This window comes from Leopardus geoffroyi, chromosome A1, assembly GCF_018350155.1.
Source record: "Leopardus geoffroyi isolate Oge1 chromosome A1, O.geoffroyi_Oge1_pat1.0, whole genome shotgun sequence".
Taxonomy (NCBI): domain Eukaryota; kingdom Metazoa; phylum Chordata; class Mammalia; order Carnivora; family Felidae; genus Leopardus; species Leopardus geoffroyi.
The window spans coordinates 70055578-70068810 of record NC_059326.1 but is presented as its reverse complement, the minus strand read 5'-3'; the positions used below and the strand labels follow the sequence as shown (position 1 = coordinate 70068810).

At 42.0% G+C, this 13233-nt stretch overlaps 1 protein-coding gene across 1 annotated transcript in view; it reads left to right on the top strand.

Moving 5' to 3' along the window:
- Positions 1 to 13233, top strand: part of SLC15A1 (solute carrier family 15 member 1) — a 57229-nt gene that overhangs the window by 18563 nt on the left and 25433 nt on the right. Inside the window, exons 5-8 of the mRNA XM_045444660.1 lie at positions 1066 to 1185; positions 8120 to 8219; positions 8396 to 8486; positions 11150 to 11233. Of these exons, the coding sequence (XP_045300616.1) occupies positions 1066 to 1185; positions 8120 to 8219; positions 8396 to 8486; positions 11150 to 11233 (395 nt within the window). The remainder of the gene's footprint in view (positions 1 to 1065; positions 1186 to 8119; positions 8220 to 8395; positions 8487 to 11149; positions 11234 to 13233) is intronic.

Here is a 13233-nt window from a genome sequence, read left to right as displayed (position 1 = left end):
AACAAAGAAGCTCCCTAATGTATGTGCCGGCTGCCGAAAGGCTCACACTGCTCTCTGGGCGGGGAGGATGTGGGGCATTCATCCAATTCTACAGGATCAGCTCTACGAGTGCCCCCAATAGAGGGTTACTGAGAAGTCCCCAGGACTTAATGAGCAAGGAAGTAGAGGTTCTTCTGGGCCACATTCACTGATTCTCTCTCTCTCTCTCTCTGCTCCCCCCCCCCCCAGCTCGCATACTCTCTCTCCCTTTCTCTCAAAATAAATAAACTTAAAAAAATTGTTTTTAACTTGAAATTTGTAGTACCTGCTATAAATCTAACAAAACCACAAAATGAGAGTTGGTAAATCCTAGGAGTGATTTTCTTTTTTCAATTCAGGAGGCAAAATACTTAGATAACTTGGAAAACACAAATTAACTCACTGTACATTCAATACAATATAAAAATGACTGGGGCACCTGGGTGGCTCAGTCGGTTAAGCATCCGACTTCGGCTCAGGTCATGATCTCGCAGTTTGTGAGTTCGAGCCCTGCGTAGGGGGCTCAGAACCTGGAGCCTGCTTCAGATTCTGTGTCTCCCTCTGTCTCTGCCCCAACCCGCTCACACTCTGTCTCTGTCTCTCTTAAAATTAAACATTAAAACATTTTTTGGTACATAATTAATGGCCCACTCCTGGCCAAATATTGTTATCAGGCACAAGATAAGTATCTCTTACTTTTGAAGATAGACGGACTCAGCAGTTAGGTAAAAGGAAACACTGAGTTTTTCAAGTAATTCAGAGATGAAACCGATCTTCCGCCCCTTCCCCTGGCTCCAGCCGATGTGACTTACACGTGCATGCTGGGCAACAAATTCTCCAGCAGGCTGCCTTTCTAGGAGTTAACAGTTCTTGTTTTTGTTTTTCGTTTTGTTGTTTGAAGAGTTCCCAGTGGTACTCAAGTTTGAGAAACAAGTACACAGTGGCTGGCGTCTTGCCTTTTGAAGCAAGAGACCTTTCTGTGGGAGGGAAGGAAGTGGGCTCCTACCATGCAGTTAACTTAGGTTCTCTTAACCCCTCTCAACACAGGACGATCGTGTCGCTGTCCATCGTGTACACAATCGGACAGGCGGTGATTTCAGTCAGTTCCATTAATGACCTCACAGACTTCGACCATGACGGAATCCCTGACAACCTCCCCGCACATGTGTGAGTTGACACCTGCTGCCCTCCCCCACCCCCCCACCCCCCGCCACTGGTGGCTTACTCCATGCTCTAATTTTTCATCTTTTTTCCTTGAACTTCACCGTAAGTGCAAGGAGGTCTTTCCTCCCTCATCAGCATAGAGGAAGCTTTTTCGTTGACTAAGAGTTGGGTCTATGTATGTCACCATCCTAGCAGCTGTCTGGAGCCACTGCTCACTCGACGCCTTGCTGTCTCGGGTACATGTCACATGACACACGGTCAGCGCCCGGAATACTTGTGTTAATCTTGATCTTCCTCACAGGGACAGAACTCCCACAGACCTTGATCCCTAATCGTGCCAGGTTTCCTCAAGACTCTGTACCTTTGGGTGTCTCCTCGTACCATACTTCTGCTTATTTTTCAGTAATGCAGTTTCAGAAATATTTATTGCAGCCCTGTGTTCTGAGTTCTTGACGGAAAGTGCCGTTGACAAACGCTCCTCTGTGAGACTAATTTCCCATCACTACAGTCTGGCCTTATAAAAATGTATTTTGTTTCTGGTTCTTGTGCTTCCGTTCCTTGATCTATGAGCAACGTATCGTATGGGTTGGGAAAATATCACTGAAATTCAAATTGGTTTCTGCAATTCTGGCGTTTCTGGTTTGTTAACCAATCGGATTGCTGTTTAGACCCGGTCCCTTGCTGCAACACCCTCGGTGCCCACAGAGAACTACGCTGGTGGGAGGGAGTGGTTGTATGACTGGGTCAGGAGCTCACACTTCCAATGTCTGAGTCCCAGCTACTCACAAAGGAGCTGTAAGACCTGAGCATCTCACCTTCCCCAGGCCTCAGTTTTCTCTTCTATGGTATCAATTAAGATCATGGACTTTGGAGCCAGGCTAACGGTTCAAATGCTGGCTATGCCCTTTACTAGTTGTGGGATCTTGAGCACATTTCTTAACCTCTGTGCCTAGGTTTCCTCACTTTAACTAGTGCCTACCTCGTGTGGCAGTTTTGTGCCTTAATCTGGGTAAAGGACCCACAGCATGGCCTGGCAAGTGGTAAGTATTCAAGAAAGCTTAGTCTCTTAGGGTATTTCATGGAGTTCATATTCAAGCATACCTACAGCTCTCACTAGAGGGCCCGGTACATCATATCCAACCGGCCATGTTTTGTTGTCATTTAAAATGTTTGGGGGTGCCTGAGTGGCTCAGTTGGTTAAGCTTCCAACTTCAGCTCGGGTCATGATCTCACTACTGGTGAGTTCAAGTCCCGCGTCAGGCTCTGTGCTGACAGCTCAGAGCCTGGAGCCTGCTTCAGATTCTGTGTCTCCCCTCTCTCTGCCCCTCCCCTGCTCATGCTCTGTCTCTCTCTCTCTCTCAAAAATAATAAACATAAAAAAAATTAAAAATTTTTTTGAATATTTGTTTATTTTTGAGACGGAGAGAGACAGAGCGTGAGTGGGGAAGGGGCAGAGAGGGAGACACAGAATCTGAAGCAGGCTCCAGGCTCTGAGCTGTCAGCACAGAGCCCAACATGGGGCTCGAACCCATGAACCGCTAGATCATGACCTGAGCCTAAGTTAGACAACCGATTGAGCCCCCCAGGTGCCTCTAAACATAAAAAAAAAAAAAAAAAATCTAAATAAATAAATAAAAATAAAAGTGATAGCACTAAGCACAAGTTTATTAAGAGGCAAACAAAAAAAGTGCTTCAGCCAGTTAATTCAAGAAGAGGAGCATGATTTTTTTAAGTTTTATTTATTTAACTAAACTCTACACCCAACATGGGGCTTGAACTCACAACCCCGAGATCAAGAGTCACATGCTCTTCTGACTGAGCCAGCCAGGAGCCCTAAGATGAGCAGATTTTTAAAAATTTTTTTTTTAACGTTTATTTATTTTTGAGACAGAGAGAGACAGAGCATGAACAGGGGAGGGGCAGAGAGAGAGGGAGACACAGAATCTGAAATGGGCTCTAGGCTCTGAGCTGTCAGCACAGAGCCCGATGCGGGGCTCGAACTCACGGACCGTGAGATCATGACCTGAGCCGAAGTCGGACGCTTAACCCTCTAAGCCACCCAGGTGCCCCTGAGCAGATTTTTTAAAGGAATTTTTCAATGTGCAGTATCTTCCTTGACTTTATCTATAGTTTCCTAAAATATTTGTTAGAATTTTAAAGTAATATTTGTAAACAAGAAGATTTGGAGTAAACCCTTATAAAACTTGAAATTTGAGGGTGCTTGTGTAGCTAGTCAGTTCAGTGTCCAACTCTTGATTTCAGCTCAGGTCATATCTCATGGTTTGTGAGTTCAAACCCCCCACTGGGCTGTGTGCTGACAGCGTGGAGCCTGCTTGGGATTCTCTCTCTCTCTCTCTCTCTCTCTCTCTCTCTCTCTCTCTCTGCCCCTCCCCAGCTTGTGCATGTGCTCATCTCTCTCTCTCTCTCAAAATAAATAAATAAACTTAAAAAAATTTTTTTAAAAACCTGAAATTTGTAGTACCTACTATAAATCTAACAAAACTACAAAATGGGAGTTGGTAAGTTCCATGAGTGATTTTTTTCAATTCAGGAGGTAAAATACATAGACTTGGAAAATACAAGGGAAGTAAAAATAACTAAGCCTTAATTCCCTCCATTATTACAAATAATCTCTTCTATCATTGTAAAAGATTATAGTAGTAAATCTTTCGTTCTGCTTCTTTCCAGTCTTCTGTACTTTGTAAACAAGTTAAGATCATACCACATAACCTGATACTCTGCTTTGCATTTAAATTGTCTTTTTCCATGGCTTTTCATGACTATTATGATTCTATTATGATTGTACTAGACACAGTGCACACAGATACATTTTACCTACCCATTCTTTTACTGAAAACGGTAAGAGCTACAAAAGAATTCCATACATAAATCCTTGTCCAGTATTCAAGCGGTTGCTTTAAGTTTTTTAAACATACATACAAGTTTGTTAACAGAAAGAGTAATAATAATTTCAGGAATAGAATGCAGTGATTCATCACTTACATGTAGCACCCAGTGCTCATCCCAACAAGTGCCCTTCTTAATGCCCCTCACCCATTTAGCCCATCCCCCCCACAACCCCTCCAGCAACCCCCAGTTTGTTCTCTGTATTTAAGAGTCTCTTATGGTTTGTCTCCCTCTCTGTTTTCATATTATTTTTTGCTTCTCTTCCCTTATGTTCATCTGTTTTGTATCTTAAATTCCACATATGAGTAAAGTCATATGATACTTGTCTTTCTCTGACTGACTAATGTCACGTAGCATAATACCCTCTAGCTCCATCCACATTGTTGCAAATGGCAAGATTTCATTCTTTTGGATCGAGTACTCCATGACTTCTTTATCCAGTCATCCGTCGATGGACATTTGGGCTCTTTCTATACTTTGGCTATTGTCGATAGTGCTGCTATGAACATTGGGGTGCATGAGCCCCTTCAAAACAGCACACCTGTGTCCTTTGGATAAATACTTAGTAGTGTAATTGCTGGGTTGCGAGGTAGTTCTATTTTTAACTTTTTGAGGAACCTCCATACTGTTTTCCAGAGTGGCTGCACCAGTTTGCATTCCCCCCAGCAGTGCAAAAGTGTTCCTCTTTCTCTGCATCCTCACCAACATCTGTCATTTCCTGAGTTGTTAATTTTAGCCATTCTGACAGATGTGAGCTGGTATCTCATTGTGGATTTGATTTGTAGCTCCCTGCTAATGAGTTTGTTGAACATTTTTTCATGTGTCAGTTGGCCATCTGGATGTCTTCTTTAGAAAAATGTCTATTCATGTCTTTTGCCCATTTCTTCACTGGATTATTTGGTATTTGGATGTTGAGTTTGATAGATTCTTTATAGATTTTGGATACTAACCCTTTATCTGATGTGTCATTTGTAAATATCTTCTCCCATTCCCTTGGTTGCCTTTTAGGTTTGCTGATTGTTTCTTTCACCGTGCAGAAACTTTTTATCTTGATGAGGTCCCAGTAGTTCATTTTTGCTTTTGTTTCCCTTGCCTCTGGAGACATGTCAAGTAAGAAGTTGCTGCGGCCAAGATCAAAGAGGTTGTTGCCTGTTTTCTCATCTAGGATTTTGATGGCTTCAAGACTTATGTTTAGGTCTTTCATGCATTTTGAGTTTATTTTTGTGTCTGGTATAAGAAAGTGGTTCAGGTTCATTCTTCTGCATGTCACCGTCCAGTTTTCCCAATACCATTTGCTGAAGAGCCCATCTTTTTTCCATTGGATATTCTTTCCTCTTTGTCAAAGATTAGTTGGCCATACATTTGTGTGTCTGTTATGGGTTCTCTATTCTGTTCCATTGATCTGTGTGTCTTTTTTGTGCCAGTACCATACAGTCTTGATGATTACAGCTTTAAAATATAGCTTGAAATCCAGAATTGTGATACCTCCAGCTTTGGTTTTCTTTTTCAGGATAGCTTTGGCTATTCAGGTTTTTTTCTGGTTCCATACAAATTTAGGATTGTTTGTTCTAGCTCTGTGAAGAATGCTGGTGTTATTTTGATAGGGATTGCATTGAATATGTAGATTGCTTTGGGCAGAATCGACATTTTAACAATATTTGTTCTTCCAGTCCATGAGCATGGAATGTTTTTCCATTTTTTTGTGTCTTCTTCAGTTTATTTCACAAGCTTTCTATAATTTTCAGTGTATAGATTTTTCACCTCTGTGGTTAACTCTATTCCTAGGTATTTTATGGTTTTTGGTGCAGTTGTAAATAGAATAGATTCCTTAACTTTTCCTTCTGCTGCTTCATTATTGGTGTATAGAAATGCAACCAATTTCTGTGCATTGATTTTATACCCTATGACTTTGCTGAGTTCATGGATCAGTTCTAGCAGTTTGTGGAGTCTTTTGGGTTTTCCACATAGAGTATCATGTCATCTGCAAAGAGTGAGAGTTTGACTTCCTCCTTGCGAATTTGGATGCCTTTTATTTCTTTGTGTTGTCTGAATGCTGAGGCTAGGATTTCCAACACTATGTTGAATAACAGTGGTGAGAGTGGACATCCTTGTCATGTTCCTGACCTTAGGGGGAAAGCTCTCAGTTTTTCCCCGTTGAGGATGATATTAGCGGTGGATCTTTTGTGACTAGCTTTTATGATCTTGGGTTTTTATCAAGAAAGGATGCTGTACTTTGTCAAATGCTTTCTCTGCATCTCTTGAGAAGATCAAAAGATAGTAGATTATGGTAGTAATGTTAAGGCCCATGAATTCAAATTTCATTCTGCCATCAAGACTGTATTCCTGTGAATTATCTTCTCAAACAGGTTGAGTCCCTTCTCTGTGTTTAACTACTGTGAGATTGTGATTTGTAATAAGAAATACATATTCAATCTTCCCTGTTTTGGGAACAGAGCTCCTAAAACCCTTGGAAATTCCCTAAGTGATGAGAGTGGTGAACTATCTCTTGTTATGTTGATGAGCTGACTTTGGGGACCTGGCTAAGGATGGAGTCTGGTTGTGAAAAGAACCAATCATGTGACTAGAGAGTTGGAACTTTCATTCCCACCCCCTGACCTCCAGGGAGGGGGAGAGGGCCTGGAGATTGAGTTACTATCCAGTGGCCAATGATTTAATCAGCCATGCCTATGTAAGGAAGCCTCCATAAAAACCCAAAAGACAGGGTTGGAAGAGCTTCCAGGTTGGTAGGCACAGGGAGGTACGGGGACAGAGGCACCCTGGAGAGGGCATGGGAGCTCCGTGCCCCTTCCCACCTATTTTGTCCTGTGCATTTCTTCCACTTGAGTGCTCCCAAGTTATATCCTTTTATGATAAATTGGTGATCTAGTAAGTAAAGTGTTTCCTGAGTTCTGTGAGCAGCTCCAGCAAGTTAATTGAACCCTACAAGGAGGTCGTTTATACTGATTTATAGCCAGTAGTTCAGAAGTACAGGCAACAACCTGGGATTGTGACTTGTATCTGAAGTTCAAGGAGATGGTCTTTGGAACTTCCAATTTGTAGCTCATCAGTGAGAAGCACAGGTGACAACCTAGGCTTGCCTGTGGTGCCTGAAGTCGGGGGGAAGGCGTCTTATAGGACTGAGCCCTTAACCTGTGGAATTTTTTTTAAATTATTTTTTTTAGTATTATTTTTTGTCAAGTTAGCTAACATACTGTTAGCTAACACACTCTTACAGTGTAGGAGCACACTGTACACTTGGCCTCAGGAGTAGATTCCCATGATACATCACTTACATAAAACACCCAGTGCTCATCCCAACAAGTGCCACCTTCGATGCCCATCACCCATTTCACTCTCTTTCACCCTCAGTTTGTTCTGTTTTTAAAAGTCTCTTACGGGTTTCCTCCCTCTCTGTAACCGTATGTTTTTTTTTTCTTTCCCTTCCCCCATGGTCTTCTGTGAAGTTTCTCAGCTTCCACATATGAGTGAAAACATGACATCTGTCTTTCTCTGAATGACGTATTTCACTCAGCATGATACCCTCCAGTTCCATCCATGTAGTTGCAGATGGCAAGACTTCATTCTTTTTCATTGCTCAGTAGTACTCCATTGTATATATGTACCACATCTTTATCCAGTCATCATTTGATGGACATTTGGGCTCTTTCCATGATTTGGCTGTTGTTGAAAGCACTGCTATAAACATTGGGGTACATGTGTCCCTATGCATCAGGACTCCTGTATCCCTTGGATAAATTCCCAGCAGTGCTATTGCTGGGTCGTATGAGCTGTGGAATCTGATACTGTCTCCAGGTAGAGAGTGTCAGAATTGCTTTGAATTGTAGGACACCCAGCCGGTGGCCGTGAATTTTTATTGTTAGTATGGGGATTCCCCTCCCTACATTGGAAATTGGGCCCAGGAACCCAAATAGAACCACTGTCCCTGGTCCTCTGAGGGAAATTAGAGGACAGAGAGACTCCTGCTTTGAAGAATCTCACATTTCTGCAATATCGCCTCTCCTTTCCCTAGGGCACTGTCCATGATTGGCCTGGCCCTGATAGCTCTGGGAACTGGAGGAATAAAGCCCTGTGTGTCTGCGTTTGGTGGAGACCAGTTCGAAGAGGGCCAGGTGAGATCATGTGCCTTCACAGAAACTACATAAAACAAATATAAACATCCAGGAATTATTCCACAGACACCAAGTCTGTTCTCCATTTGATTCTTTTCAAGGACCGATCATCAGCCACATTTGATCAGTTGATATATAACCAAAGTCATGTTGTAACCTTATCCTTTTAATTACAGGAAAAACAAAGAAACCGATTCTTTTCCATCTTTTATTTGGCCATTAATGCTGGAAGCTTGCTTTCTACTATCATCACTCCCATGCTCAGAGGTAAGACATATCCGGTTTTCTTTTTTTGAATTATGGGGAGAAAGTCAGGTGGCAAGTTTAAGTCCTTGTTTTGTTTGTTTGTTTTGTCCCTCTTTTCTCCCATTACGCTTCTGCTGTCGGATACTTTGAAATCCAGAAAATGAGCTTCGTGTCATTTCTAATCCTATTTGACTCCCTTATCCCAAAGACCACTGAAGAATCTAAAACACCCCTAGCATGGCAATAATTTTTTCTAAGTTTTTATTAATGCAAAGTCTTTATTCACGGTAAGAGAGAAGGCAAGAAAGAGGTGCTTTTTGGCAACCAGACCTGGATGGGTCGTACTTGGCATTTGTGCCTTTGGGCACAAATTTGTGCTCCCCAGCGATATGCAGTGAGTTAGGAAGAATTTAGTGGCAACATTTTATTCTTTGCCTTCCTCTCATCTCAACTATTTCTTGTTGGTTTTTTTTTTTTTTTAGATTTTTTAAATGTTTATTTAGTTTTGAGAGAGAGAGAGAGAGAGAGAGAGAGAGAGACAGAGCGTAAGCAGGGGCAGGACAGAGAGAGAGGGAGACACAGAATCCGAAGCAGGCTCCAGGCTCTGAGCTGTCAGCACAGGACCCAACGCGGGGCTCAAACCCACAAACCGTGAGATCATGACCTGAGCAGAAGTTGGATGTTTAATCGACTGAGCCACCCAGGCACCCCTTAGCTATTTCTAAAAGAACTGCCCAGGAAGGAGGAGACAGCAGCTGTCAAGAGCGCTCAGATATTTGTGTTTGCTGACACTCCACTGAGAGTCTGTGAATTTCCCACCTGAAGGGACTATCCGGGGACAGATTAGACCAAAACAACCCTGTGGTGTCCACACTGCAAATCAGATTCAATGATGAAAGAAAATATTTTGTGGGGATTTATGTATTTCTGCCTGGAGTAGTAGTTTGAAGATGACCCTTAAATCCCATTCCAACTTGTTTTGTATAAACATTTAATAGCTTTGGGGCACCTGGCTGGCTCAGTCCATAGAACATCCGACTTTTGACCTCAGGGTTGTGAGTTCAAGCCCCACATTGGGCACGGAGCCTACTTAAAAAAATAATAATAAAGATACTTTATTCTTTCATTATGTTCCCTCACCTCCCCCACTTCCAGGTTCTAGTAGAATATGTACTTATGCATGTTTGAATTACAGAATGTGTTAAAGGATAATTTTAAAGGTAAAATCCTGGCTCTCACACAAATATAAAATGAGCATGTGCTGAGATTTCATATGACTAATTAGTGAAGAAACTGGGGGAACACTGCTACAATCAGCTCCAATAAGGATTTGAACAACAGAGATGCACGCTCTTCCCAGAGGGAAGAGTGAGTTTGCATTGCCACGAACAGAATCATTTGGACAGCTATGAACAGGAAACATTTGCGTGACTATCAATTTTCTACGAGTTAACTTCTTTCTCTACCTAATTGTGAAGCGGTTAGTCAAAGACAAAGTGAAACCCCTTTCGGATCAGATTATTCCTGGAGGCTCCATTTCATTGAAAGAATTTCTAGGGGACCCTGGGTGGCTCAGTCGGTTAAATGTCCAACTCTTGATATTAGCTCAGGTCGTGATCTCATGGTCACGAGATCGAGTGCCATGTCAGGCTGAGTACGGAGCCTGCTTGGGATTTTCTCCCTCCCTCTCTCTCTGCTCCTCCCCCAGTCATGCTCATGCTCTCTCTCAAAATAAATAAATAAACATTTTTTAAAAAAAGAAAAAGAAGGAAATGTCCAATAATCTCTACTTCTCCTTCCAGAGTCTTAATTTTTTTTTCTCACCAATCCTAGGATTTCAGAGCTAGAATGGATCTGCAGTCAGAGGTTAGAAAACTATGGCTGATGGGCCAAATCCAGAAATCTGGACAAGACCATCGATTTGTCTATTGTCCATGACTGCTTTCACCTTGCAAAGTCAAGGTTGAGTAGTTGCGACAGAGACTGAATGGTCCACAAAGCCTAGAATATTTACTTCCAGCTCTTCACAGAAAACTTTGTTGACCCCTGCCCTGGGCCATCTAATTGTTTTTTAAATAGCATGAATTCAGGAACACACAATCTTGATTTTCCAGGATACTTTTGATTTTATTTACTGGGTCCCCTGTCTTCAAGTTATTGGATCCAGGTCACTTTTATCTCTCCCGCCAAGAAAATCCATATAATGATTCCCACTGATTTTGGCTTGGCCAGTGTCAGACATCTATTTAGGGGCTAAGATTAGAACCTATGTTCGTCTCTTGCTCTTTCTACTACAAAGCTGCTGGGCTCAGCAGGCAATGAAATCGATAAAGCAAATGGATAAGTCTAGAACATCAAGTAAAAACAATATGTAATAACCAGTTAGGGATTTTAAAAAAAATGATAACTATATATGAGCATTAAAAATGCCATAATGAGGGGCACCTGGGTAGTTCAGTTGGTTAAGCATCCAAGTTCTGCTCACAGTTTGTGAGTTCGAGTCCTACGTCAGGCTCTGTACTGACAGCTTAGAGTCTGGAGCCTGCTTCAGATTCTGTATCTCCCTCTCTCTCTGCCCCTCCCCTGCTCATGCTCTTTCTCTCTGTCTCAAAAAAGATAAACATTAAAAAATAAGATTATAAAAAAATTCTATAATGAATTTTAATCTTATAATTTCTCCCCAGTTCAACAATGTGGAATTCACAGTAAACAAGCTTGCTACCCACTGGCATTTGGGGTCCCTGCTGCTCTCATGGCTGTAGCTCTGAGTAAGTAGAAATCAGTTGAATTAGTACAATCCTATGATCAGGTCAGACCCTCACATTAATTATTGTGACCAATTTTTTAAAACTTCATGGAATAAATTGTAATAATAATTCCCATGCTCTGAACATTCAAACAAAGTAGAGTTGGCATATTACTTCAGAGGAAATAAGATCAAAAAAGAGTTTACAGGAAATGGGATCAACTGAGTTGGGCTCTGAAAAGTTTGACACTATTTAGGCAGATTTAAGGTGAAAAGTGACAGAATCTATTAGACTAGCTGACCCCATGACCGAACGCTTTTGCTCTTATCAACGTGTGCTTGTCTCCAGCTTGCCTCAAGACCCGGCAGCCTGGTCCAGTTAGCGTTTAAATACTTCCAGTGAACATCCAGGTTTCCATAATACATCATCTCGAAATGGTTCTACCAGAGTATCTTCCCGTTGGGAGGAATATATGTGTCTATTAGATACATTCATTCACACATTAGTTCTTGGCCCTGGCTTTTTAGGAAGTATGGACAGTTTTCGCCCTAGGATAGTCTACATTGAAAGATGGCAGGTGTCTTCGTTTCCTGGGACTACCGTGACAAAACACTACAGATTGGGTGGCTTCATTAGAAATTTATTTATCATCTCACAGCTCTGGAGGTGGGGAATCCAAAATCAACATGGCGAGAGGGCCCTGCTCCCTCTGAAGTTACTGAGAGGGATCTCTTCCAGGCCTCTCTTCTGCCTCTGGTAGTTCCCTGGCCTGATGCAGCACAATGCCAATCTGCCTGTGGCCTTCCCCTGTGTGCACATCTGTGTCCAAATTTGCGCTTTTTTGTAAGGCCACCAGTCATATTGGAGTAGGAGCCACCTGAATGACCTCATCTTAACTCGATCTTCTGCAAAGGCTGTATTTCCAAATGAGGTCACATTCTGAGGTACTGGGGGTAAGGACTTCAGCATCTTCTGGGGGTGGGGGGTGGTGGGGGTCGGGGACACGATTCAACCTGTAACGGTAGTACAAGCAGGAAACAGAGCCCAATACGCATCTCAGGCCTTTGCAGCTTCCCACTCAAATGAGAAAGTGCTGGCACTATTATTTCTCTGACTTTTTTTCAGGTCTTCATAGAGTCAATTATGCCCCATCTTAACCCTGTTTGTTCAGCTTGTAGCAAATTAGCTTCACCCTTACATCCAAGCCAGAATTCAGTATTTTCCCTTTTTTTCTGTGTCCATTTCCTTCCATAATTGTTTAAATACTGCCACACTCCCAAAAAAGTTCATATATACCTACTCCTCTCCGATTCTGCATAAGAAGATAAAAAAGGATCTCAAAAGCTGTTGTTCGAGGCCAGATGCTGTAGTCAGTTGGCATTAGGTAAATTGTCATTTAGTTTGCATGGGTCATTCTTACATCATACAATATTTCTCGAATGGAAGAATTGAGAATAGGCCAAATTCTATGCATCAGTGCTGTCTCTTGAAGTTTCTTTCAGCAGCAATCTTGTGCTTGAATTAGGCTGAAGTTAATCAGAAGCTTAAAGATTAAAATATTTGTTGGCAAAACAGAGTAGACTCCATCTATGAGTATCTCTGCCATCTCTGTCTGGATTAAGGAAGATTGGCATCGGGTGAGGATTCAAGTATATTTCTCTTTATTCAACCATAAAGAACACCTATAACACAGGCACATACTTGGACATATGCTTTGAGAGGTAGCACTTCTCAAAATCTCAGGCCCTCCTAAATTGAGGAAATTAAGTGGCATTCCATCAACCCATCAGTGCTTTTAAATGATTAAACTGTGATATTGGACAATCAGAAATCCTCATACGGTACTGGGTTTCCAGAGTCTCCTGAAGGAATGCTTTTTCTATTTTTACAATATGCCTTTTCTAGGAAGATCCATGGAAGAATTGCCTTATTGTAAAAGTGCTTTAACTAACTGTGTAAAACTGTAGCCGCAGATGCAAAAATTCACCACTGTTTTTCTGTACTTTGACCACGGAATAAAC